General features: G+C 36.2%; 4 protein-coding genes across 5 annotated transcripts; 2 read left to right on the forward strand and 2 right to left on the reverse strand.

Annotated features, from left to right (window-relative positions):
* Window positions 1–1,464: 1,464 nt before the first annotated feature.
* On the reverse strand, window positions 1,465–4,422 carry LOC112737118 (uncharacterized). The gene is made up of 2 exons (XM_025786890.2): window positions 3,323–4,422; window positions 1,465–3,077 (listed from the first exon to the last, which is right to left on the reverse strand). Exons 1-2 carry the CDS (start codon window positions 3,489–3,491, stop codon window positions 1,777–1,779), a joined length of 1,470 nt encoding a protein of 489 aa, XP_025642675.1. The 5' UTR covers window positions 3,492–4,422; the 3' UTR covers window positions 1,465–1,776.
* Window positions 4,423–7,639: 3,217 nt separating this feature from the next.
* On the reverse strand, window positions 7,640–11,910 carry LOC112737119 (translocon-associated protein subunit alpha). 2 transcript variants are annotated; one of them, XR_011870217.1, is made up of 9 exons: window positions 11,595–11,910; window positions 10,690–10,863; window positions 10,532–10,582; window positions 10,179–10,267; window positions 9,258–9,335; window positions 8,951–9,154; window positions 8,481–8,552; window positions 7,797–8,167; window positions 7,640–7,705 (listed from the first exon to the last, which is right to left on the reverse strand). XR_011870217.1 is itself a non-coding variant. In XM_025786891.3 (8 exons), exons 1-8 carry the CDS (start codon window positions 11,662–11,664, stop codon window positions 8,117–8,119), a joined length of 789 nt encoding a protein of 262 aa, XP_025642676.1. In that variant the 5' UTR covers window positions 11,665–11,842; the 3' UTR covers window positions 7,640–8,116. The 2 variants fall into 2 exon arrangements, 1 of the variants encoding a protein (XP_025642676.1); XM_025786891.3 differs by having other exon boundaries at window positions 7,640–8,167; window positions 11,595–11,842.
* A 6,455-nt stretch (window positions 11,911–18,365) lies between these two features.
* LOC112737120 (F-box/kelch-repeat protein At3g23880) lies at window positions 18,366–20,022 on the forward strand. Its single transcript, XM_025786892.3, has one exon. The coding sequence runs from the start codon at window positions 18,705–18,707 to the stop codon at window positions 19,785–19,787; it is 1,083 nt and encodes a 360-aa protein (XP_025642677.1). The 5' UTR covers window positions 18,366–18,704; the 3' UTR covers window positions 19,788–20,022.
* Window positions 20,023–20,647: 625 nt separating this feature from the next.
* Window positions 20,648–22,577, forward strand: LOC112737121 (F-box/kelch-repeat protein At3g23880). The gene has a single exon (XM_025786893.3). It carries the CDS (start codon window positions 21,215–21,217, stop codon window positions 22,346–22,348), a length of 1,134 nt encoding a protein of 377 aa, XP_025642678.1. The 5' UTR covers window positions 20,648–21,214; the 3' UTR covers window positions 22,349–22,577.
* Window positions 22,578–27,921: the final 5,344 nt, after the last annotated feature.

A 27,921-nucleotide genomic window follows, 5' to 3' on the forward strand; every position in this document is an offset into this window, starting at 1 on the left:
AATTTAATTGTGGGTTAAAAGTATGATAAAGATGTGGGGAATCATTTCCATGGTAACATTTCTTAGAAATTCCGTGTGAAAAATAAGTTTTTTCAAGTTTTTGAAGTCCTTCAATAAAACTTATAGTAAAATAAAGATTTTGAGAAAAATCATTTTGTATTGATTTTAAGAATTCGGTGTCATTACAGTTAACATTGGTTAAAATCATTAATTTTTGATCTATTAATTTTGATAACTTAATTATTTCTTCTCTTAAATCTTCTAATTTACTTTTTTCCATTAGGTGACGCTTTTCTTTGTGAAGAGTTACGGTTTAAAGTGAAAAGTGTGGCTTTAAAAAGTGTGGTGTAAGCATATCTTTAAATCTGTATGACTTTTTGCTCTGTATACTAAAATTCACTAACTAAAAAATGTTCACGACTTTTTAATAATAAAAGAACTCACACATTATTTTAACTTTTTAAGACGTGATAAAAATATCTGATTATTAAAAATAAAATTTTAATAAAATCTTGTTAATTATCAAAGTTGAAAAGTTTATAAATCAAATGTTTATTCTTTTTTAATATATCTTTAAATGAAATATATAAATATTATACGAGACACAAAATTAAGTTGTTAGTCAATTATTAAAAAAATATTTTAAATTATTTTTGTGACGTTTTAAAATATTATTAAGATATTTTATTGGTATAAAATTTAAAAAATATTTTTGCCGATAATTTTGATAATTCTAAAACATTTTTAATATTTTCTCTGATTTTTTATATTAAAGTATTCTTTTCTCTCTTTGGTTTTTAAAACTTTTAAAAATACTAATTTACTTTAATTCCTAATATTTTAAATAAACTGTAATTCTATTTTTACTCTTTCCATTATCTCTTATCTCAGTTTTAAACCATTAATGCAATCCTCTCTTCTTTTTCCTCTCTTTTCAAACACAACCATAACTGCATTCTCACCATAAAGAAAATTCGGGTATAAAGTGCCCTTAACAACAGTGGTTAAGAGAGTAAATTAAGAAAAGTTTGGCTTTCTCAACATATTTGATACAATGAAACTTAAAAATAAATATTATTTTGTATTTTTTATTAAAAAAAATATTTTGTAGTATTTTTAATTAATATCCTTAGAAGGTGTATAGTTTGTAAAAAAATTTTAAATTTCAAAAAAAAATTATATTGTAAAATAATTTTGATGTAAGTTTTAGTATAAAATTCTCAATAATGTATTAATTATATATTTGGTCGAAAATTGTTATCCTGGGTATGTAGTAACCTATTGTCCAACAATAAATTCTTAAATAAAATTTAAATATATGGTAAATTAGTTCTTATATTATATTTTGGTACATACATGTTGTGAATTTCGGTATTTGTGGAACATTTTATTTTAAAAAATTGCAATATTTTTTTTCTCCGAGGATAGTTACTCTGAAATGGGAGTAGCACAGCAAATTAATCATACTGCTCAAGTTGTTCATCAATTAATACACTTGATTGCAAGCTTGTACAAATAATTAATCGAACATATATCCATCAATTTCTGTTTCCACTTTCTCACCCTTCATTCATGATGATGCTCTTCGAATTCTACATCCCTTGGAGGCTTACAATTTATTATTTGCATTTAAATACATCATAAAAATCCTTGATGATACACAAAGAAAGAAAAGAAACAAAGACATGAAGAATTAAACCATGCATGCATGCAAATTAAGTTGCCAAGCCAACAACAACAACAACCTAGTTCTGCACAATGGCTAATAAAATGGAACTATGGATTAGAAGGAGAGAAAGGTGGGAGTGGAGGCCATTTTCCAAACTTGGGGTGATGGTGGAAGAAGGACTTTGGAGGGAGCTTAGGAAGGGGTGGACATGGAGGCTTCTTGAAAGGTGGCAACTTTGGAAGAGGAGGAAGAGGCTTCCATGGTGGAAGCTTTGGTAGTGGAGGAAGAGGCTTCCATGGTGGAAGCTTTGGTAGTGGAGGAAGAGGTTTCACAAATGGTGGACATGGTGGTTTACCAATAACTACTGGTGGTGGCTTGTAAATTGGAACAGGAGGTGGAAGAATCTTGGGGGGAAGAGGTGGAAGAATCTTGGGAGGAAGAGGAGGACATGATGGCTTTGGAACAGGTGGAGGAAGAGGTTTAACATATGGTGGTGATGGTGATGGTGATGGTGGAGGCTTAGTCTTTGGTGGAGATGGTTTTGGTGATGGTGGAGGCTTGGTCTTTGGTGGAGATGGTTTTGGTGATGGTGGAGGCTTTGTCTTTGGTGGAGATGGTTTTGGTGATGGTGGAGGCTTTGTCTTTGGTGGACATGGCTTCTTGGGAGGTATAACTATTGGTGCCGGTGGCGATGGAGGCGGCTTCGGCTTCTCGACCTTTGGTGGTGGACATGGCTTCTTGACAACTGGCACAGGTGGAGGAAGAGGCTTCACAATTGGAACTGGTGGTGGAAGAGGCTTCACAATTGGAACTGGTGGAGGAAGTGGTGGTTTCTCAATTGGAACTGGTGGAGGAAGAGGTGGTTTCTCAATTGGAACTGGTGGTGGAAGAGGTTTTTTATAGATAGGTGGAAAGAAAGGGTGAGGGTGTTTATGGAAAATCTTTGGTTTTGGTGGTAATGGTGGAAATTTCTTATGAGGAATTGGAAAATGTGGAACTGGTGGAAATTTCTTGTGAGGAATTGGAATATGTGGAAGCTTAGGCAAGTGAGGGTGTTTGAAAAGAGGGTGGTGTTTGAATAGAGGGTGGTTAAAGAGAGGGTGTTTGAACAAAGGCCAGAAGAATTTTGAAGGGCATGTAACTGATGAAAACTTCAGTTTTCCAACAGTGCTAAGTTTTGATTTGGTGAGAACTATTTTAGAGTGGTGAAGGCCATCATCATCATGTGCAGGGCATGGTGCAGCTTTTGCACTATGCAATTGAGCATAGCACTCTTCTTTGACTTCACCATCTTTTACTATGTCCTCTGGAATTGTTACTTTGAAGTTCCCATTCTTGTCAAACTCACCTTCACCTCTTCTTTTGAAGTCTCCATTTGATACTTTGCAATCTATACTCACCTTTAATCCTGAAAGATATAAAGTTCATAAGATTCTGCATATATGTTATGGTTCTCTTATAGTAAATATGAACATGCCACAAGATTGTACACATGACAGGTTCTCTACATATTCCAAAGTACTAAAACACTTAAATTGGTATGAATATATTATATGGTAACTTATTTTTTCATTATTTACAAAATAGTATAAGAAATAAATCATTCAGATATTTTGTATGTATTATATAAGATAGTATAATAACTGTGTATACCAGAAAATGCTTGTTCTATGTTAATATTATTCTCCTTGCAATCTGTGCATTCTCCAATTCCAACTACCTCCAATGTACTTTGGTCTCCATGGCAAAATCCAAGACCCAAAAAAAGCACTGACAACAAGAAGCACACAAGTGCTCCTTGATGCCAAGTGAAAATCTGCATTATATTGATGGAACTGCAATAATGTCACAGTTCCCAGTAACACTAATAAGAAGCTATTAAGGTGAGTAAGTGTGTGATAAGATTGAGATTCACATAAGCTAAGCTTATTATATATATACATATAAATGTTGGGTATTGTATATCTTCTAAGTTAGGCTCACCGACAATGAAATTAAGATCATCACATGGTTCAAGGGACCCTGTTTCTGACTACATTACACAGAAAGAAAAAGACATTATTAAGGGCATGTGTAGCAGTTTCCTTGCAAAGCAAATGGCATTATCTTTCATTGAATGTGTTATGAACTCTCAACCATACAGCTAAGTGTATCTTAATGTCAAACATCTGTTTCAACCTACTTTAAAGGTCTCTAATAAATGCATTTCGTCACTTGTTAAGTTTACTTCATAGTGTTTAATGTGTTGACAAGGAGAAAGAACGGTTTATGCTTTCTGGTACTCTTCACAAGTGAAAAAGGTTGATTTGTTTTACTCTCAACTTTTAACAGAAAACAGAAAGTATAACATAACAGGAAATTAACTAAACCAGTTAACATTAATCTCTTAACTAAGACTATGTTTGACAAATGTTGGTAATTCAATTAAGAAAAAAGATAAATGGCAACCGAAGGTCAAATAAAACTTTGAGGTGTTTCAACTTTGAAGTTCCAAAAGATGAGGTGGCGTGAACCACATGCTTCAACTAATTCCTTAGTTTTCATCAACTGTATCACATGAAGTTTTATGAGAATAACAGAAAGGATTATGAACAAAGTGATGCTTCTGCATTCGAGCATAATAAAGACAACATGATCACACATGCACCTGTATAAATTTTTTCATGTAAAGTAGTTGATTATGCTGACCAACTATAATATGATTGAACCACTTAAAAGAAAAGAGAGAATAGGAAGATGCATAATTCCTTGTGAAGAATAGCCCTTAGTCTTGTGACTATTGATAGGGAAAAAAAAGGCTACTGTTACAAAAGTTGTATTCCACAATAGCTTGATGCTTGAAATGTTTTTTTTTTTTTTTTGAAATATCACCTATGAGTCAATATAGCCTTTAAAAGATACCACATTGAGTAAAGTTGATCCTCTCTTTAATTTTAGGTTAATGTATCCTGATAATTACGAATATGCAAGATAAATTTTTCTCAAAAATAAAAAAACAATGAGTCAAGTTGTCTTTTTTGTTAAATTTTTACTAAATGTGTTATTGATAGTTGTCCACTTATGAACTAAAATTTGTCACATTACGATTTTAAGGTGCTATATGACATTTAACAAGTGGGGATGATCCCATAAAGACGTAAAACGTCTTTTTTGTAAAGACGTTTATGTGTCGCATTATTATTGAACGTATTAATAAATCGATTATTTTTTAATTTCTTAACAAATTAGAATAAAACCGATTTTTTTTAATAACAATAACAAAATCTATTTTTTTTAGAAATTTAATTGTATTTTTAAATTTTTAGGGATTTAAATGTCCGCAAAACAAAAAATTAGAGATATATTTGTTTTTTTATAAAAAAATTTAAAGATATTCGATTTAAATTGTGTAATTCGATCGGATCAAATCGGGTCTAATAATCATAATACAGACAATTGAGTTTATTATTGTTGCTATAATAAATCGATTTTGTTCTAGTTTATTAAAAAATAAATTATTAACCGGTTTAATAAAAATGTCCAATAATAACATGACACAAAAAGACATTTTTAGTATCTATTAAAGTGGTCTCCTAACAAGTGACGTGCATGTAAAAATTAAAAAATTATTAGAATAATCAATTTAACACACATTGGTATTGTTTAGAGACCAAATTCAAAGCCTGATTTTTTTTATGAACCAAATAGACTTAAACCTTTGTAACTTCCATCATAAGTTTATTTAACCTGAGCCATATTAGTTTAGGTTTAACAATTTATTTTATTTTATATTTTAAAAAGTAAAGTGTTATACAATTTATTCAAATTTAAAGTTCAGTCTTACTATAAGAAATCAGAACAAGCTAAGAATATTTACTTCCGTGACAAATATGTAATAGTGGGAAAATAGTAACTTTTTTTTTTTAATGTGAATTGTCATCAAATATGTCATATGTTGGTTCTCTATTATATGTCAACGGTTACTAATAACATCATCGGATTTTAAATCATTGAAAACAATTAGATTGTTCGTTAATTACTCTTGAAAAACTAAATTCTAAAAGTAGTTAGGTAGAATAGGCAGATTATGTTATAATAATTAATTTATGCATATATACATGGTTTGTATAGTTATCTATTTCGCAGGTAGCTATGTAAGGAATAATGTACAAATTATATATTTTGAAGAGTGAAGTTAAATATAAAGTTGACAATTTTAACTAAATTTTTAAAAAGGGTATGCATTGCATATGATGTATTTTTTTTTTCTATTATAAAAAAGACAATTTTTATTCTTGAAAAATATTTTTTATCATAATCAATAAGACTTATAATTTAATATCCTAGTCTTTTATAAGGGTTCAAATGCCTTTTAGGCTTTTACTCTCCAAGATAAAAAGGCTAAAATCTATAAGATATTTTTTCTTGTTATAATTAATAATTGCCACTATTTTAGTTTCTAGGTACACCTATTTAGATATTTCATAGACATTCGTTGTTGCCATGATTATGAATTATGATCCATCTTTTCATTATGATTTTTTTGGATATATGATATAGTTATAGGATTGCAAAACTCTATCAATTATAGAAATAAAATTATGACGTTTTGCTAATTTCTAGTGAATTATTCTATAGAATTGGCTATCACTTTCCAAAGAATCTAAACTTGCTTATGCTATTTATAGTCTTAAATTAATTTTGCTAAGTAGCTAAAGCCTCCTACTATGAACGGCATTTATTAAATATAAGCTCAAGTATAGCACATGATAATAGTTAGATGTAATTTTCATTTCAGGTTCTAAAACTGGAGGATAAGTCAATTTGATTTAAAAATAATCCATTAAGATCTCAACTTTAAAATAATGTGACCCATGTTAACATTTAGGCAAATTTTTGTCTCACAACTTTTAGTATAGTGATAGTTAAATACCACCATAACATTATAATGGCCAGTAGACATGGTCAATATAGTTTTCGAATTGAATCTTGTGATTTAGTTAGTGTCTACTAATTTTAATTTGATTAAGTAATATGAACCAAATTAAGATATTATACCATAAATAAAATTAAAAAATATTATGTATATATTAAAAATTAGTTACTAAATCAGTTATTATATATTTTGTGTATAAATATATGTATTATTTAACTTATTTTTAATATGTATTTTATATTTCAACTTGTATTTTAGTAATTAATTTTTAATGTACACGTAACAAGATTGAATAAAATATATCCACATTAAGTGAAGAGAGATGTTGGTTGAAAATTAGGCATTGGTCAATAGAAGTGGTTTCTTTAAAATGAGTAAAGTGACAATTAGGTTTTTGAGAATTTTGATATCAGACTAATTAGTTCATAAATAAAATAAAAATATTAATTAAATCCTCTATGATAATAAACAGTGGATATGTTATATTCTTCTGTTTACGGATACCGTTATCTACTAATGTGTCTCATTGCTGTCACAAAAACATGAGAATGATGATATTGTAGATTGTGAAACATTCATTGTCTTATGAATTTCCATGTAGATTGTGAAACATTCATTGTCTTATGAATTTCCATATAACTGTCGTTAATTACTCTTTATTTTATCATAAATCCTAACAAAACATGTAAAATTTTACTTCAAAAGTTATTATTCCATGACAATTCTCCATAAACATACATGTTAATGATAAATTGATAGAAAAAGATAACATATCCACTGTTTGCTTTTCTAGAAGACTTAATTAATACTCTTTTTTTCAAAGACTAATTAGTTTGAGATCAATATCCTTAAAGAACTAATTACCACTTTACTCGTTCAAATTGAAGACTGTCATTTTAAAAAATTAAGATCTGACTAATTTAAGAGACCAAAATACACTTTAGCATTATTAAAAAAATAGAAACATCAAATTTATCAAAATTTGCTATAATTAAGAGGCAAGTTCACTTTTAGTAGAGCCCTTTTTTTTTTTTAATTTAGTGTCAACTACGAGCTTTTTCAAAGTACCCAACCACCAGTATTCATATTCAGAAGAAACTATTACATGCCATGTCAGTTGCCTATAATAATTATTAATGAATGTAAAACAGAGGAAGACAGGGACCCGAAACCAGAAACCAAAATTCAAAGTTCACCACCCATAGTAAACGCGAAAAATATAGTGAAATCGAACATTATCTAACAAAAATTCTAACAGTAACAAAAGTTGTGCTATCCTTCCTAACTCGGATATGCCTGTTAGTTTTTCTTAGAAAAAAAAAAAAAAACTCAACTTCATTGGGATAAGTAAAAAAAAATGTAGAAACTTCTTTTAAACTACAACAGAGAAGGGCAGGACTTTCAGCCTAAATTTTAAAACTATTTCCTCATGCTCTCTTTAAAGTTTAAACTCTCCAATCTAATCTGAGTTACATGATTCTTCACTCCATGGTAGACTTTTGTGTGGCTGAAACTTGAAAGTATTTGTTCATCTACTTCTTCTTCTTTGATTTGTTTGCATTGGACTGAGCATATGCAGTTCCCTGGTGTCAAAAAACAGGAAATGGACAGATTTCAGAAGCCTAGCAATGTTTTATAGTATTAAGAAAAGTGAAGGAGGATAACAAAAACACAACTTTAAAACAGAACTGCAAGAGAGAGAGAGATGCTTGCATGCTCTTGAAGCACATTTTATTTGTTCTACAGGAACATTCACAGCCACTGATTTCTGATTTTTTATGTAACTTCTAGAAAATGTTATAAATGAAAAAAAAAGTGGCTATAAATTTTCCTAGAGCATGCATTAAAAATGCTGCAGGAGACATGGAATCCGATATATACGGCATTCATACAAACCTCGAGCCATTCATCCATTGAAGCATCTGTTGATCTAGTCCCAACTTCAACCTTTGGAGCCCTCTTTGTTTTCTGAGAAAATATTCATAACATTATCAGAAAGAGTATAAAAGTGGCTTGAGAGATAGACAAAAAGTTTAGAGATTTATTTTATAATTTAAATCATAATCAGCTTCGTTTCTCAATATTATATATGCTTGAACCAAAAAAAAAAAAAAAAACGTAAACAAGCCAATCTATATGACATCTGACACCATCCATATCAGTTAAAACAACACATTCACTAACATGATCTCTCCAAATAATGAATTAACTTGTGACCTCATGACATATGGTAGTTAGCAATGAACAAACAAATAAAAGTCCAACGATAAATCAGGACCAACGGAAACTCTGAAGCTACTGCGACTGGGATTAGCAATCCATTTAATATTGGATTACTTTTGAAAAAGTAGAGAGATTGTTAATACCTTAGATAGGTGTTGTATTTGACCATGAATCCATAGCCCCAGGAGGACGAGGAGGGCAATTCCAAGAGTAACAAGGAAGACAGATTCCATGCTAAGAAAGCCACCGGCCTCGGCAACTTCAATAGTGCCGTTAAAGAAGGTATTCTGGTAAGGATGCTGGTCTATCTCATACAAAATAGTGCCAACAAGGTCAAAAGTTCCAGGCTGCACAGAAGAAAAATAATCAGGTATAATGCGTATGTAACTGCTTTGTGATGTTCCGAGCAAGAAGCAAAAGTATCATTGACCTTCAAAACAATGGAAATACCTGCAAGAACTTGCTTACAGCAAATTCATATGGGAATGTAGCCTGTGCAGAAGCTGGCACGGTACCATTGTTGAAAACCTGAAATTACAACAAAAGTTTATACTTAAATCATATATGCTGGCTACCATTTCCAGAATCAGTATAGTCTTAATGACATGGTACAAGCCCTTTCGAGGGTCAGCTATGTAGTCATGGTACAAAGTTTCAACAACATATTAGCTACTAGATGAAAAAAGGAATTGCAGAAAATTGGAAAAGCTGTCAAAGCAGAGATATGTTTGGGTATTCTGAATCTCTAGCTTCAAAATGATAGGCTACCATATGGGATAAAAGGGACTCTGGAGAAAATAAAAAGGGAATGGGAGATATCATAACTAGTTAACTACACCCCCATCATCAACCCCCCCCCCTCTCTCTCTCTCTCTCTCTTTCTCTTTTCTTCTGCAGAGGTGTCATATCCATAGATTTTATATGCAAACCTGCTAAAAGGCCATTGGATAGAGATACCAAATAACACAATTTAAATTCTAATGTATGAAAATCAAACAATAGATGTATCAAAATCCAGTCTTTTAAGAAAACAAAACTTTGTTCTATCTTCCACCTTCTGTCAGTTATGTGCACCCACCCAAACAATACAGATCACAGTATGTGTTAAAAATTGCAACTACCCAACATTATATAAGTTTGCTTGTATTGCTACCCAGAACTAATTTTTGGAGTATTTGAAATTCTCAGTTTCAAAATAAAAACCTTATTCCCAATATTGACCTAAATTCTTGAGGGTCTCCACCATTTACATCATTTGGAAGCATAAGTTCATAACACCTAATGACCTAAACAAGCATGAAACTGAGAGTAATTTCGGAAGCATAGTCCTTGAATGCAAGCAAATAACCAAATTCAATGACAAATTATTACCTGAGCAGTAAGATTTTGGACAAGCAGACGATGATCAAACGGCAGGTGAACACTAGCCCTAATTGCAATGACATTCATGCTCGAATCACCTGTTTTCAGTCCATATAACAAATGAAATCAACTAATGGATGAGAACTTTATTTATTTATTTATTTATTTTTATTGCTTAAATGCTGGCCTCTAACAACAGGGAACTCAGAAACTATTAAGAAAAATGATGTAACATAAACTGAAGAAATGTTTATTTTTAAACGCGTGTTATAAGACAAAAATGAAAGGCACAATAGTAGGACAGAAATCTATAAGCAGGATACTGCATTGCTAAAATCACATGTATCAAAGTTTATTGTTACCATCATTTTTCAAACCAACAAGCAGTTCTGTCTCTTCTCCAGCTGTTATCACTGCATCATATGAAAAATAAAATAAAATCAATCCACAGTTGAAAAAATACAAATAAAAGAATACATTGAAAATCACATTTTTGTGGGATAAGCATAATGACTATTACGTCTTGCACTATTTTTCGGAAAAACACATATGGTATCAACTCCAGGAGCAGCAGGGAAGGTCGTTGCATCACCAAAATCTTGGACATCATCACCAACGATGCCAATATCATTTGATTCTTCAGTGGTAGTGTCCACAGCTTCATCTGAATCTGAATCAGACTGGCACCTAGCAACTAGCAAAGAAGAAAAGAACTAACTTCAATCATGGTCATGCACAGAATGCATAAAAACAAACATGCATACAAGTTATTTGTCAGTAGGGAATGAGAGCAAATAAACCAAAATATCACAGAGAGAGTAAAATACTAAAATACAAGCTCTATCAAGCTTATAATCAAAACCATGCTAACAGAACAACCATGCATATGAACAAAACCAGATAAATGTAGCATTCATTTAGTGGCATAAACGCTTCACGAGATTCATGATTCGAATTGAGAATTCGCTTTGAAAAATTCACTAACAAATCAACATCAAATTTATTTAAACGCTGCTGAATGTTTCCATAATTGGTCCTAAAATATAATGCCAGTAGTCAAGTGCCAAAAAAAAATTTATGATAAAAAAATTATATTTTTCACTATCCATAGCTCAATTCCTCAGAAGGGTAATGCGGTGCACTCGTATTAACAAAACAAAGCTGATAAAAAAAAAAAACAAAACAAAATCACGATTTCCAACAATGGTCATAATCCCAAAAAGTCAAAATTCAACGGAGCTAAAAGCAGATCAAAGCTCAAAACCGGAGCTGAAAAGAGAACCACTCGGGTAGCAATTAAAGAAAGAAAAAGTTGAAAGGAATCTTCATTTCCATGACAAATCCAATAACAGATCATGGCAACAGAAACATGCATGGATCGTAGTTCAAAAGCAGATCTAGATCTACAATTTGGGGGTAGCTGACCTTGAACGAAAGGAGAAGCGAGGAGGAGAAGAACGAGAGAGAAAATCCAGAAGGTTTTGACGGAAGCCATGAGTGAAAGGAGGGTCCTTTTCTTCTCCCTAGGGTTGGTGTTGGTGATGGTGGTGTTGTGATAAATGTGGAATTTTCAACACTCCGAAAGAAGCTTAGAGATTTGTAATGTTTGTGTTCGTGAGATTCATGTTTTTCCCAAATCACAATACGACATCAGAACAGTGTCGTTTCACTTGCGCCTGGTTTGTCACTCTCTTATTGGTCCATTTACGTGGCAATTAATGACTCTATTATCCTACTCATCGAAGAAGCAAAACTAGCAAATAAAGTATATAAAATAAAATAAATAAATGTATAACAGTATAAGATTCAATATTATGAGGTTTCAATTCAATCTCAATCCACCCTCCAATTAAAAAGCACTAAATTAGTTCGATCAAAATTAGAAAAATTTGGAGTTAAACTCCAAAGTGGTCCTGAGATTCCCGATTTGCACCAATTTAGTTTCTAACTTACCAATTGTACCATTTATGTTCCCGACTTTGTTAAAATTGCACCAGGGTCGTCCCTCCCCACATCTCCGACCAAATTGACTGCCGCCGGCAGAGACATGGCGCTGAGATGCCACGCTGGCGTAGATAACGGCTAGCTGAGGTGGCAATTGAAACTGTTTGACCCAATTTGGTCCCTATACCTAGTTTTAACCCTAATTTGTAGCATGACGTCGTTATCCCACTTCATCTTCTTGTCTCTGTCCAGCAACGTTTTTCTTGTCTCTGCCCAGCAACGTTCTTCTCATGCTTCCTTTTTGTTACTCGTGAAACTGAAACGAAAACCATGATTGGGTGTCCGAGCCAGGGTCAGGGAAGCTCTACACGATCGACGACGAGAACGCGGAGTCGGACCAGACCGTCGCGGGTGCCTGACCGCTGTGGATGCGGCTGCCGGCCCATGCTTCGTTGGTCCGGAACAAATACCAACCCAGATAAGCCCTTCTTCGATTGTCCAAATTACAATGTGAGTTTTTTGTGAGAAAAATTGTTTAGTGATTTTCTGTTCTTTACTTCTTATCATATCTCATATTCAGATTAGGGGAAAAACATGATGTGGATTTTTTCTCTGGGCTGATGATCTAGAAGAAGAAGAGGAACATGAAGGAAGAGTGGATGCAACTGTAGTTGACAATGAGCAAGTGAGAGTCAATTTAGCCTGGAGGATTGGAAAATTGGAAGCTGAAGTGAGGACCCAAAAATGTATGATACAATTCTTAGGCATGATGGTGTTGTTCGTTGTAGTTGTTGTATTGGTTATGACTTTGAAGTTCTGACAATGTTATGTTGTATGCAATGTGTTCATGGATGAATGAAAGTAAGAGTTGGTTTTTTATCTTCAGTTATATTATGCCCTGTTTTTGATAGACTAGTTATCATAAAGAGAAATAATTATAGATCATCTGAGTAGCAAAGATAATCATATCTGAGTAGCAAAGATAAACATATCTGAGTAGCAAACATTTACATATCTGAGTTGCAAACATTAAAGAAACAAAAGAAGTGCCACAACTAATATATCAAGGCTGGCAATACAAAAGTTTTGACAAGCAACCTACACAAAGCTACTGTCTATTAATTGCCTTTAACAAAACAATCAAGTACTGTCCTAAACATCTTGATGTCAAAGTCATGAATTGTTCTTTTTCCTTGGTGCTCTGAAACCGGGAGTTGGAACAAACTTCATAAAATTGGCCAATCTAAAAGATGTTGCCTCACTGGCTCCTTGCATTGGATCTACACGAATTGATTGAGGTGGTGGTGAGCTCCTCCTTTTGGTGGGCAACTTCTCCGGCCTTGATGGTGCAGGTGCAGTAGTTCCTGCTATGTCCTACAGCAGGAAAATAGCTCAAACACATGAGCCCAGAAAACAATAAAAATATATTTTGCTCTATTGTTTCGTCAAGAATTGTATTACCTGTGATCCTTCGTAGTTTGGTTGTGATATCTCAATCTCCACAACAGGAGGTTTATCAACTGGTGCAGCAGCAATATGAGCTTGAGGGCCAAGATTTAAAGCAGAAGTAGCAGTTTGAGGTTGAGGGCCAGCCTGAGTAGCAGAAGCAGCAGTATGAGGTTTAGGGCCAGCCTCTGAAGCAGCCTTTGATTTGGCTTTATCTGCAGCAGCCTTTGCAGCTGCAACAGCAGCAGCTACTTCATCCAGTCTCTTCTTTGAGCACCCTCTCTTAATATGCCCTTTTACCCCACAATACCTACATGTGAATGGCTTCAAAACCCTTTTCAAACTTCCACTTGGTTTGGCTTTCTTGCTACCACTGTTCCCCTCATCAACATCTTTTCTCCTTTTCTTTGTCAGAGCTTCAGGCCTCCTCCTAATGGTAGGGGCCTATGGATGAGTGTACATGGATTTCTCCCACAATGATTGGCCTTGAAGAGGGTTAATGTGATGGGCATAAGTCTTGTTGTATGCCTCTATAGTACACAGTTGATGACAAAAGTCTTCCGGCCTCTTGTTTACCCTTGCAAGGGCAGCACATGCATGAACACAAGGAATGCCTACAGTTAGTCACACAAATGCAGAGTAAGACAATCACAGTCATCAAAGTACACAAATATTAATAATTAAGTTAAAGAGGTTGATAAAGGTCAGCGGTCAGCATCCAGAATTAGCAAGTGCATAGTCTTTTTCCAAGATCCACTACCATGTTTGTTGGATGCCATGAACCTCAAATTTTTCATAGTCTTCATCACCGGTCCAGATAGGCATCCAGTTCTTTGATTCTTTTCTGATTTTATCTAGGCGACTTTGAATTACAGGGGGGAGTATGCCAACATGATTTGCCAATTTTACCTTATTCTTCGCAATAGTTCTCATCACAAACATTCTCACCTCCTCAAGTAATGTGATGATGGGTTTGCTTCTGGCCTCTTTGATTCTTGCGTTGAAAATCTCACAGGCGTTGTTGCAAATGTTGTCCAGTTTTGGCCTATGGCTGAACTGGGACTTTGTCCATGACTCTCTAGGCCATTTGTTGAGATATGCCCAAGCCTCCTCGTTCACCCTCTTAATCTTGTTCAGATTATCAATGAAATCCTGGAACGTTGTTGATTTGGCACATTCCCAAAGCAGTCCCCTCAACTCAAGGTCCTTCCATTGTTTGTTGAAGTTCCTCCAGAGGTGCCAAACGCAGAAACGGTGGTGAACTCTTGGCATCACCTCCTGCACAGCATGAATTAAACCCTGCAAAACATTGTTGGTACACTATGTGTCAAAACCAAAAAGTGATGTACACACTTTTATCGTGCCACAGAACAGTCCCTGAGTTTACATTAATGACCCTAATATAGTCCCTGACTTTCGCATTTTAATATAATTTAGTCCCTTCATTTAGGTGTAAAATGCACGATTCGTCCCTACTGCTATAGCTACATAATTAACTGTGCATATTATCCACAAGCAACCTCATGCATACAAAATACAACCATATGTAACAACCAATATTCCAAGACAGTTCATTATAAATTCAGAGACTCATAGATTGTTAAAGGCATATGAAAGGTAACATTACCTTCTGCATATCAGAAATAAAGCACCATCCGTTAGTCTTGTAGTCTCCAAGATCAGCATGAAGCAGTTCCAAGAACCATTTCCAAGTGTCCGTATTCTCTATTTCAACTATAGCCCAGGCAATCACGTAAATGTGATGATTGGCATCCTGTGCCACAGCAGCCAAGATTTGACCTTCGAATTGTGTCTTTAGAAATGCCCCATCAAGCCCGATCAAGGGGCGACAACCTGCTTTGAATCCCATATTGTAACCATGCAAACAGACGTACATCTTATCAAATATGACCTCTCCGTTTGGTTGAGGTTCGACACAGATCTGAACCGTAGATCCAGGATTCGTCTTCAGTAAAGTTTCAGCATAGTCCTTTAACTTTGCATATTGTGCCCTCTCATCCCCATATACTACATTCCTTGCATCTGCCAGTGCCCTTGCAATGGAATTTCTATTCAGCATAAGGTCACACTTTGTCCTGAAGTACACAGCAGCCTCACATTACTTGAAACTGGGGTATTTTCTTACCTTTTTCACTAATTTACTAGCAACCCAAGCCCTATTAGCAGCCCTATTGGTGTTCTCCCTTGCACAAGTATGATCGTCGTTGAAAGTTTTGATCTGCCAACATGAGTCATCACAGTCTCTTGAGGCATACACAACCCATGCACACTCTTTCACCTTGCACACAGCCCTGCATCTAATATTGTCATTTTTCTTGAATTTAATTATCCTCCCCTATTGGATAGTATACTCTCTTACATCCTCTCTGAACTCATACTTGGTATTGAATTTCATCCCCACTTGTAGTTGTAGCTCACCGAATCTTGCACCATTTCTAAAGATTGGGAATTCGTCTGAGTCCTCATCAGATTGCAGCTCATCCTCTGAATTAGGAGGAGTCTTCATCTTCTCTGAGTGCCAAGAATTAGCACCATCAGACTCTGCACCTAGGTCAAGTGCTTCATACACATCAACAATCCCTGGAGTTCCCACAAACCCCAATTCCACCTCTCCATCTGACACATCCTCAACCAATGCATCATTTGGTTGCATTATGTTCTCTTTTGTCTTAGCAGCAACATATGCATGTCTCTTGACTTCTTTTAGTTTCCTATTTCTTAGTTTGGACATACTTGCATTGTCTTCACTGCTAGAACTGTCTTCTTGGATTGGCTTAAAGGAACTATCTTCTGAACTATCATCCTCACTAGAGTCATCATTTACAGTTAAGTCAACATGAAGAGCTTTCTTGCCCTTATTAGCAGACCTTCTATATGTTCCAGCAGCTTGAGATCTTGTAATTCTCTTAGGTAAGAACTGAGGTTTGGACTTCATTTTTTATTTGTCTTTTTCTTTTGCTATGGAGCATGCCTTGGTAGTCTCTCTCAATTTGGTTTTCAGGCCTGGGTTGGGTTTTTGAATGGGCTTTTCAGTCAGTTTGGGTTTGGAGATGGATGTTGGGTTGGGCTTTGACTTTGGCATGGGCTTTGATTTATAATTGGGCTTTAGAATGGGTTTGTCATGAGCCCTAGCAGGATTTGGATTGGAGGTTGTGTTATCATCAATGGGGTTTGAAATAGTGACAGGGTTGGTTTCGGGGGGTGAAATAGGATTGTTTTTGGGACTTGGGTTTGCTTTTGGGATGGGATTCGGTTCTGTATTTGGGTTTGACGTGTTGCCATCAGCTTTGGGACCCTCACTAGTGTTCTTCTTGCTCACCAAATCTCCCTCACAAGTATCATCAAGCCATACTACAACTTCATTCCCTGCAATCACCTCTGGTGTGGACACCCCATGCTCAAAATACACATCAACAACTCCATCATTCTTCTGTGCAGCAAAACACATATCTCTTAACTCACCATCACATGTAAGAGCCCTCAGTCCACCATCTAAGCTCCTCCCCGGAGGCAGCCACCAACACTGAATTATGTTGTCATACCCAAGCTCCTTGTAATAGTTCCTTACAAGAACACATCCAACGTGTCCTCATCTAAATCTCCTAAGCAAGTTCTGTTATCTGGTGAGTACACTAATATTCCATCATCATTTTTTTTAAGTGTTCCCCCATGATGGAACATGATATCCATCAAAGTCTCCATCTGCATTATGCAAAAAACCAAATTCAGGAATCAAACAATCAGATTTCATACATGCAAAAACAAAAATTGACATTCAATCACATACAAAACACCAGAAACACCCATCAACTAACCCAACTAAAATTGCATTAAAAACAGAGCATGGAAAAAAATTTCTCCCCCACCCACATAAACCCTAACAGATAATGAAAAAATTTTAAACTTTCATCAACCCAAAATCAAGTTTTCAACAAATACAGACATTGATGCATATTTTTTTTGTTGAAAAGTATTGTTTTTTCCGAGTTCAAACGTACCTTCGTGTGCTCCCGATGAACTCCTTCTGCTTCCGTCAACGACAACGATCGCACAAAACTATAACAATCGCAGCGAACTCCACGGAACAAAACGTTTTCAACCTTCAAACCCTTATACAGTGCCCAGAACTCAAGACTTCATGGTGCGTTGTTTTGGTTTTCAGAAGACGAAGAGGAAGATGAAGTGATTATGGGTTATTTGGGTTTTGTTCTAAACGTATATCAAACGACGTCGTTCCATCTTTTAGCGCCAAAAGTGATCCAGCGTGGCATCTCAGCGCCATGTCACTGACGGCGGCAGTCAATTTGGCCGGAGATGTGGGGAGGGACGACCCTGGTGCAATTTTAACAAAATCGGGGACATAAATGGTGCAATTGGTAAGTTAGGGATTAAATTGGTGCAAATCGGGAATCTCAGGGACCACTTTGGAGTTTAACTCGAAAAATTTGACTTACAATTATTATTATTATTATTATTATTATTATTATTATTTACATAGTATGAATTAGAGTGACTTTTGAACCTAAAGTCATTTTCAAAATCAATTAAATTTTATTAAATTATGTAATGTTTCATAATAAATCGTTTTATTGTTAAAATGTTAATTATATAGTTTCAATTTTTTATTTAAAAATGGGACAAAAACACAGACACACACACACATAATTATAGTAGTTTTAGATTATTCCCATGAAAATTCTTCACATTTTGTATAGTTTTTTTTTTTTTTTCTCAGGAACATTATGTATCGTATTATATTTTTTAACTTGGAACATTATGTATAGTTGCATTTCTTCTTTTATTAAATTTGGGGCCAAAGCCCAAATAAACAATCACGCTGAGCCCATTTTGGAGTCTATTTTTTTTTTATATAATAACGACTGGAAAATAAGTACCAAAAAATTGGTAGATGAAAAAAAAAATTAACCAACTAATCTAATGCAAAACCAATAAACATCTATCATATTCACTATTCAGCACTCCGCACTCGGCACCGCCACCACTCCTTCTACCGCCGTCGCACCACACTTTCTGGTCTCTCTGCGTTGCTGTGCTTGGTCTCTGCCTCTGCGAACTACTCAGTCAGAGTCGGTCCCTCTCCACTCTCCTCCGAGATTTGAGAAGATGAAGCACGAGGCTGAGGCTGAAGCTATGGTTCTCCCTCTCGAATTGGTGGAGAAAATCCTAGTATGGTTGCCGGTAAAATCCCTAATTCGGTTCAGGTGCGTCTCTAAACAATGGGTTTCTTTGATTTCCGATTCACGTTTTGCAATATTGCATTACGATACTGCTGATGCCGCACCCACCAATAAGAACACTAGGCTTTTGTACTTGTCGAGTGAGGTTCCCGAGGCTCGTTGTGTAGATCTGGAAGCTTCGATTCACGGCGATTACGCCCTTCAGCTTCCTATTAGTTGTCGTCATTTCTGCCTTAGTATTCTAGGTTCATGTAGGGGCTTCATACTGTTGCGCATTCATGTTCACGGCGCTCCACTCATTCTGTGGAACCCTGTAACGGGTTCTCACAGATCAGTGCCGTACCCTGTTGCTGACCCTGATTTTCCTTGTTGGGGTGGTCTTGGCTATGATGAATCTTGTGATGATTATTTAGTAGTAGTAGGATGGGGTGGTGTCGGACATGAATGGAAACCTCAGTGGGAATATTTTTCTGTTAGAACCAATTCCTGGAAAGAAATTGAGTGTGGTCATCTTCCTCCCCATTTGGTTGCCGTTGATTGTGCAGTGTTTTGTAACGGGGTTCTTTATTGGTTGGCCGTTAAAGATATGGAAGTGAATTTTGTGATTGTTGCCTTCGACTTAGCCGGAAAGCATCTATCAATGGTGTCATTTCCAACGTCGGGCGGTTCCCGTCGGCTGTTAAAGCTGTTTGCTGGATGCCTTGGGATATCTTACTTGAACTTCACGGAAGACCAGAAGATTGAGATCTGGGTATTGAAGGAGTTATCTTGGACTAGGCTCAATGTTGTGCTTCCTTATGCTCATGCAATCCACCCTTTGTGTTTCACTAAAGGTGAACTTGTTGGCACCAAAAACAATGAGTTGGTCAAAGTCAGCGATAAAGGTGTATCGGTGGAGTCTCTAAGAATTAGTTGTCGTGATAATGACTCGAAGATGGTTATGTTTACTGAGAGTTTACTGTCACTTCCGGACGAGTTTGGCGGCACTGGGGAAGAACAAGGAAAGTAGGGTGTTCACACATGAGATATCAAAAGTTGTTTGCAGGCTCTGGTGTGCATGTTTCAGCAAGTTACTGAAGTTTGGAGCAAAAGGTTTTTATATGTATCTTCTATCCGGATTCAACATATGTCTTCTAAATTTTGTATTGAATGTTTTGTTTTAGGATTAATGGACTTGTTGTCTTCCTTTGTTCAAAAAAAAAAAAAAAAACTATTCCAATACAAATAACTTTTTTGAGTTCGTATACCTGTAAATTTTCTGGGTAGTACTATGCCTGTCATTTTTGGTTCCTTCAAACTATATTCCATGGCAACTTTATTGGAAAACTTTGCATGGGAGTGTTTTCACTTGTCTGCAATGAAATGGGGCTTGATCCATTTGACCTTTTTTTTTTCTTTTTTTAAATCTGAAATAAAGAATGAAAAATAGCTTTTAATCTTTTAGAGTTTTAATTGCTTGAAAGACTATGTTTGGATTTATGAAATAAGGTAAGGTACATCGTACATGGAGTAAAGAATTTAGTGAACTTCTTTGTTGGATTTATAATTTTATGATGTAATAAATTTCAATTTATGTAATCAGAATACTTTTATCTATTCTATGTAATTTAGGGTGTGTAAAACGGAATTTAACATTTGGATACTCCCATAAAGTTACGGCAAAACACTTTTTTTTTAATGATGCTTAGGTGTCAAACTATGATTGGATGCATTTAATAATTAATAAACTGGTTTAATAATTGAAAGATTAAAGAAAGAAAAGGTCTTTATAATAACATGAATAAATCTAATTGTCCAGAGACTATAACCATTAGATCCGGTTCAATTCAATCCATTTACATAATTGGATTGGGTCATGTTTTTTTTTTTTTTTCTTTTAACTTGTAAGACCGATATTGTTCAGCAATCCTAAGTCACTTCCCTCAACTTTATATAGTTTCATAATACTCTTTTATATAGTTTCAATTTTTTATTTAAAAATGGGACTAAACACACAGAGACATAATTATAGTAGTTTTAGTTTTAGATTTTTTTTTTTTTGTAATAGTTTTAGTTTTAGATTATTCCCATTAAAATACTTCACATTTTGTATAGTTTTGTTTTTCTCTGGAACATTATGCATCGGTTTTTTTTATTGACTTCGGGGCCAAAGCCCAAAGAAACAATCACGCTGAGCCCATTTTGGAGTCTATTTTTTATATAACAGCGACTGGAAAATAAATACCAAAAACATTGAGGACCGAAAAAAAAATTGACCAACTAATCTAATGCAAAACCAATAAACATTTATCATATTCAGCACTCAGCACCGCCACCACTCCAACCGCCGCCGCACCACACTTTCCGGTCTCTCTGCGTTGCTGTGCTTCGTCTCTGCCCCTGCGAACTACTCAGTCAGACTCGGTCCTTCTCCACTCTCCTCCGAGACTTGAGAAGATGAAGCACGAGGCTGATGCTGAAGCTAAGGTTCTCCCTCTCGAATTGGTGGAGAAAATCCTAGTATGGTTGCCGGTAAAATCCCTAATTCGGTTCAGGTGCGTCTCAAAACAATGGCTTTCTCTGATTTCTGATTCACGTTTTGCAAAATTGCATTACGATACTGCTGATGCTGCACCCACCAATAAGAACACTAGGCTTTTGTACTTGTCGAGTGAGGTTCCCGAGGCTCGTTGTGTAGATCTGGAAGCTTCGATTCGCGGCGATTACGCGCTTCAGCTTCCTCTAAGTTGTCGCCATTTCAGCCTTAGTATTCTAGGTTCATGTAGGGGCTTCATACTGTTGCGCATTCATGTACATGGCGCTCCACTCCTTCTGTGGAACCCTGTAACGGGTTCTCACAGATCAGTGCCGTACCCTGTTGCTGACCCTGATGTTCCTTGTTGGATGGGTTTTGGCTCGTCAAACAATTTATGGGGTGGTCTTGGCTATGATGAATCTTGTGATGATTATTTAGTAGTAGTAGGATGGGGTGACGGACATGAATGGAGACCTCATTGGGAATATTTTTCTGTTAGAACCAATTCCTGGAAAGAAATTGAGTGTGGCCATCTTCCTCCTCATTTGGTTACCATTGATTGTGCAGTGTTTTGTAACGGGGTTCTTTATTGGTTGGCCGTTAAAGATATGGAAGTGAATTTTGTGATTGTTGCCTTCGACTTAGCCGGAAAGCATCTATCAATGGTGTCATTTCCAACTTCAGGCGGATCCCGTCGGCTGTTAAAGCTGTTTGCTGGATGCCTTGGGATATCTTACTTGAACTTCACGGAAGACCAGAAGATTGAGATCTGGGTAATGAAGGAGTTATCTTGGACTAAGCTCAATGTTGTGCTTCCTTATGCTCATGGAATCTACCCATTGTGTGCTCCTGGAATCCACCCTTTGTGTTTCAATAAAGGTGAACTTGTTGGCACCAAAAACAATGAGTTGGTCAAAGTCAGCGATAAAGGTGTATCGGTGGAGTCTCTAAGAATTAGTTGTCGTGATAATGACTCGAAGATGGTTATGTTTACTGAGAGTTTACTGTCACTTCCGGACAAGTTTGGCGGCACTGGGGAAGAACAAGGAAAGTAGGGTGTTCACACATGAGATACCAAAAGTTGTTTGCAGGCTCTGGTGTGCATGTTTCAGCAAGTTACTGAAGTTAGGAGCATCTTTGATAAGGTGTTTTATATGTATCTTCTATCCAGATTTAACATATGTCTTCTAAATTTTGTATTGAATGTTTTGTTTTAGGATTAATGGACTTGTGCTCATCCTTTGTTCAAAAAAAATATATATATATATATTCCAATACAAATAACTTTTGAGTTCGTATACCTGTAAATTTTCTGGGTAGTAGTACTATGCCTGTCATTTTTGGTTCCTTCAAACTATATTCGATTGCAACTTTATTGGAAAATAACCCCATACTCAATTAAGAGGTTGCGGGTTCGAGTCTCCTATCTTTCCAAATTTTTGCCAATGAATAATAGCTCAAATGGCATAATCTTCCCATACTCAATTAAGAGGTTGCGGGTTCGAGTCTCGTATCTTTTGGTAAAAAAAAAAAAAATAAGAAATTGAGAAAACTTTGCATGGGAGTGTTTTCACTTGTCTGCAATGAAATGGGGCTTGTTCCATTTGACCCTTTTTTTTTCTTTTTTTCTTTAAATCTGAAATAAAGAATAAAAAATAGTTTTTAATCTTTTAGATTTTTAATTGCTTGAAAGACTATGTTTGGATTTATGAAATAAGGTAAGGTAGATGGAGTAAAGAATTTAGTGAACTTCTTCGTTGGATTTCTAATTTTATGATGTAATAAATTTCAATTTATTTAATCAGAATACTTTTATTTATTCTATGTAATTTAGGGTGTGTAAACGGAATTTAACATTTGGATACTCCCATAAAGTTACCGCAAAAGACTTTTTTTTTTAAGGATGCTTAGGTATCAAACTATGATTGGATGCATTTAATAAATTGGTTTAATAATTAAAAGATTAAAAAAAAACCAATATCAATAAACCTAATTGTCCAGACCATAATCATTAGATTTGGTTCAATTCGGTCCATTTACATAATTGGACCGGGTCATGCTTTTTTTTTTTTCTTTTAACTTGCAAGAACGACATCGTTTAGTAATCCTAAGTCTCTTCCCTCAACTTTAAGCTCGAACTCTGTGGCTCACTACGTGCTCTTCCGCCCAAGCTCTTTCTCTCACTCGGTTCTGGTCTCTCTCACTGTCTCTAGTGTCGCACTCAAGCTCATCGTTGTTCTCTTGGCTCCAATATCTCTCACTATCTCCGGTCTAGCACTCAGTCGTGCCATTCTTGCCCTCGTCGTGGCTGGCGGCAGACGCAGCAGGTTTCGGGATTTGTCTTCGTCGCTCCCTGTCTCATCACCATCTTGCAGTAAGTCCCACGCCTTCATTCCGCTCGCAGTTGTCTTGGACCCCTTTCGCCACAATTCTTCTTGGTATGTTGCAGTTCCTCCATAACTTGATTTTAATTTATCAATTTCTGCTTTAAGGTTTGTGTTAGTGTTGCAAGTGTGAGGAGTGTTGAAGTTAGTCCCACATCAAAGAAAGCATGGAAGAATGAGGAGTTTATAAGATGAGAGACCCCATTAACTTAACACCTTAAGGTTTTGAGTTGGATGTGGTGTCTTCTCATCTTATGTTCTCTCACTTGATTCCTCCCCGAAATCTCCCCGGTGGTTGAGAGCTCTCCACGGTTGGCCCAACAAGTGGTATCAGAGCCGATAGTTTAATCGGTCTGGTTTTAAAGGGTATTCAAGGTGAAGCATCGAAAGTCTTCCCAGCAAAGGTGGTCCGGGCGGCGTGTCCCGCGGTGTTTTGCGGCGGTGTGATGGACGAATACTCGTGGTGGTGGTTTTGACACCTTAAGGTTTTGAGTTGGATGTGGTGTCTTCTCATCTTATGTTCTCTCACTTGATTCATCCCCGAAATCTCCCCGGTGGTTGAGAGCTCTCCACACTTCTAGAGACCCTTCAGTTGGGGCTTATCATTTTATTTTGGGAGTTAGGAATATCTTCTGTCTCATATAACAACAACATATAAATATCACCTGTACATTCTGCTAGTAATTTTAATCATCCATTGAATTTTTTAAGTAATATGTGAATTTAGAGGTTTTATAATCGGATTTTTGAGGGATGATGGATATAAAAGTTAAAGTAGAATTAGTTGATGTAGTTTGTGTAAGTAATTAGAAATATACCAAAAAGCATTCTTATATGTTAGTAGCAGAATAATTATGAGACTTTATATCTATACTCTGCAAATATAATTAAAAGTGCCATCCAATTATATTTTTTTCGATTAGTATAAATTCATTCACCCGAAAAAAAGGGAGGAAAATGACGAAGCTTAGTTTCAACTTAATAATGTAAGTGTAAGGAAGGTGAAAGAGAGAGGAAGAGAGAGATATTTGAAAATTGAAAGAAAAAATGTTAAGAGAAACTTATTATTGATGTGTGTCAAAGATTTAGAATTAGTAGTTATTTATATAGTAATATAAAGGGATAAGTATGATTTTGGTCCCAAAGTAGAGGCTAAAAATTTATTTCGTCCCCCAACTTTTTTTCGCTCTAAAATGGTCCCCAAAGTTTCAGTTTATTTTAAAATCGTCCTTTGGACGAAAATACCCTCCCCTCCCCTCCCATCTTCTTCCTCAACACCCCTCTTCTTCCTCAACATTAACGGAAGCAGAAGCAGATGCACAAACGCAGAAAAAAAAAAAAAAACCAACAATGGATAACAACAACAACAATGACAAATTGAAAATCAAAACCATCAACAAATTGAAAATCAGAAGAACAGCAAGCAGAAGCGGAAGAACAGCAGCAAGCAAAGCTGAACCCAGAACTCAAACAAACAACAATAAAACTCAGAATCATCTGAACTCAGAACTCGGAAAAATAATCATCATCAAAACTCAGAAAATCATAATCTGAACTCAAACAAACAACAATAAAACTCAGAATCATCTGAACTCAAACAAACACCAATATAAGAACAACAACCCAGAACTCAAAATCATCGTCATCGTCAAAACTCAGAACCCAAAATCAGAAAAATGAAAACCCATAACTTAGAACTCAATCGATAATGGAATAAAAAGAACAATCAAGCAGAACCACCACCACCACCAGTATCATCATAGTCATCATCATCATCATTTTCAGAAAAATCAAGCAACATGCACTTTAAACAATAATCAACAACCAGAAATTTCACAAAAAATTCAGTTCAGAAGAAGAAGAAGAAATGGTGGTGCTGCTGGTGCAGGGCGGCAGGGAGGCAGGGCGGCGTGGCGGCGAGAAAGAAGAAGAAGAAGAGGAAGAAGAAGAAGAAGAAGAAGAAGAAATTGTGGTGGTGCGGTGGTGCAGGGCGGCGAGGCGGCGGGGCGGCGGGGAAGAAGAAGAAGAAATGGAAATGGTGGTGGTGCGGTGGTGCAGGGCGGCAGGGCGGCGGGGCGGTGGTGCGACGGCGGTAGTGCAGCGGCGGTCCCCCTTCTCTCCCCCCTCCTCCCCCTCCTCCCCTCCCCCTTTTCTGCGCCCCCCTTTTCTGCGCCCCCCTTTCTTTCTCTCCCCACTTCTCTGTATCCCTTTCTTTCTTCTGGTGGTGGTGCGGTGGTGCAGGTCGGCAGGACGGCGGGACGGTGGTGTGACGGCGGTGGTGCAGTGGCGGTCCCCCTTCTCTCTCCCCTCCTCCTCCCCCCTTCCTCCCCCTCCTTTTCTGCGCCCCCTCTTCTGCACGCCCCCTTCCTTCTCGTATCCCTTTCTTTCTTCTTTTTATTTTTTTATTTTATATTTATTTTATTTTATAATTTTTTTAATAAAGGGTAATTTGGTAATAAAAAAAATAAAATTGGTAAAAAAGACGATTTTAAAACAAACTGAAACTTTGGGGACCATTTTAGAGTGAAAAAAAGTTGGGGGACGAAATAAATTTTCAGCCTCTACCTTAGGGACCAAAATCATACTTATCCCTAATATAAACTAACTTAGAACTAAAGAAACAAAGCACTAATAACTACCTAATAGATTTGGCAGTTATAACTAATTTTTGCTAAATCAAAAAATTTTCATAATACTCTTTTATATATGCTAATATTTTTCCTCTCTCCCAATTTAGGATTATTTTAAAGCCAATCTGAATTTGCATTTTAGTTTATCAATGCTAGTTGAAGACAATAATTTTGTAAGCACATGTGTCACTTATTCAGACAAGAAGATGTAAGATACAGTAATAGTACCTTTGATTACCCGATTTTTTATAAAATAAAGATTTAACTCAAAATATTTTGTTTTATTGTATAAGATCAGATTATACTCAGTAGTAGCAGAATAATATAAGGTAAGCAATGGACACCAAATCCTGTATTTATTCGATAGATATGTTAGTTAGTTTTATGGTGAACAATGTAGATGGCACTGAAAGATAGGGAAGAAGAGATATAAACCTGAGATCACTAAAAGTAAAGAGCTGCTAATCAATAACTTAGAGCCAGCCTTCTCTTAATTTTAGGGCAAAAAACCATATTAAGCCACATGCAGAAAAGTTTAATCAAAATACGTCAAACAAAAATTTGTTTCAGCAATAAGCCAAGAGGCATTTTTATATAAATCGAACCACCAAGGTTCGAACTGTATTAGCTAGTAATTCGAACCAACTTGGTTCGAACTACTACTGGAAAAGTTTGAATAATTCGAACCGGATAGGTTCGAACCAAGAAAGCATGTAATTCGAACCTGGTTGGTTCGAATTATGGGGAGAGAGCTTGGTTGTAGTAATTCGAACCAGGCTGGTTCGAATTACATGCTTTCTTGGTTCGAACCAACCTGGTTCGAACCAAAGAGAGGTTGATTGTAGTAATTCGAACCAGCTTGGTTCAAATTACATGTATCATGGTTCGAACCAGGTTAGTTCGAATTAGTACGAATCAGAGCTCTATATAAACGCTGTAAACGTGAATTGCTCTCATTAGAGGACGTAAGATGGCTAGTGAGGAGGAGAGTTTTGCTGTTTTGGTACACCACAAAGGATCCATCAAGAGGAAAACTCGGTCCGGAGTGAAGTTCACAGATAAGAATCCTCTCTATATTGTGGTGAATCGAACGACAAGCTATGATGACTTGGTTAGAGCTGTGCTGATGAAACTTGGCCTGGAAGGTGCGAAGCGGATTAAGAAGTTTTTCTATCGCATTCCAGTCACGATCCTGCACGATACGGTGAAGTATGATTGTCTGACGATTGGTAGTGATGAGGACCTCCAAGTCATGTTTCTTTGTCGGAGGCAGTTTCCGGAGGTCCGCACACCAGAGTTGCTGGCAAAGCTGGTTGATGTGGTATCCAGCTCAGGGGGTTCGAACCGGAATACCGCCAATGTAGCCACGGCAGCTGGCTCCAGTTCGATGGCTGCTGTGGCTTCTTCCTCCGTCCCAGTTTACGAGCCAGCGGCCCAACTTGTCGCCTCTCCGTCATTTGCTGTTGATTTGAATGACGGCGTCCGCGACGAGGTAGGATCCTTTGATGTTCTGGCAAACGCTTTACAGGGCGTTCCACCGGTTGGCGTCGGAGACGGAGAATTGGGTGATCCTGATGAGGACGACGTTGAGCCCGAAACGATTGAGGATGATAG

Source organism: Arachis hypogaea, chromosome 13 (assembly GCF_003086295.3).
Source record: "Arachis hypogaea cultivar Tifrunner chromosome 13, arahy.Tifrunner.gnm2.J5K5, whole genome shotgun sequence".
Taxonomy (NCBI): domain Eukaryota; kingdom Viridiplantae; phylum Streptophyta; class Magnoliopsida; order Fabales; family Fabaceae; genus Arachis; species Arachis hypogaea.

Bases quoted from the DNA above. Each gene is read 5' to 3' on its own strand.
- LOC112737118 (XM_025786890.2), bottom strand. From the start codon at position 3,491: ATGCAGATTTTCACTTGGCATCAAGGAGCACTTGTGTGCTTCTTGTTG. The intron at 3,078-3,322 runs GTATACACAGTT...TATATCTTTCAG, and splicing joins CATAGAACAAGCATTTTCTG to GATTAAAGGTGAGTATAGAT.
- LOC112737120 (XM_025786892.3), top strand. From the start codon at position 18,705: ATGAAGCACGAGGCTGAGGCTGAAGCTATGGTTCTCCCTCTCGAATTG.
- LOC112737119 (XM_025786891.3), bottom strand. From the start codon at position 11,664: ATGGCTTCCGTCAAAACCTTCTGGATTTTCTCTCTCGTTCTTCTCCTC. The intron at 8,553-8,950 runs GTATTAACAATC...ATATTTTCTCAG, and splicing joins AAATACAACACCTATCTAAG to AAAACAAAGAGGGCTCCAAA. The intron at 8,168-8,480 runs GTTTGTATGAAT...TTTTGACACCAG, and splicing joins CAATGGATGAATGGCTCGAG to GGAACTGCATATGCTCAGTC.
- LOC112737121 (XM_025786893.3), top strand. From the start codon at position 21,215: ATGAAGCACGAGGCTGATGCTGAAGCTAAGGTTCTCCCTCTCGAATTG.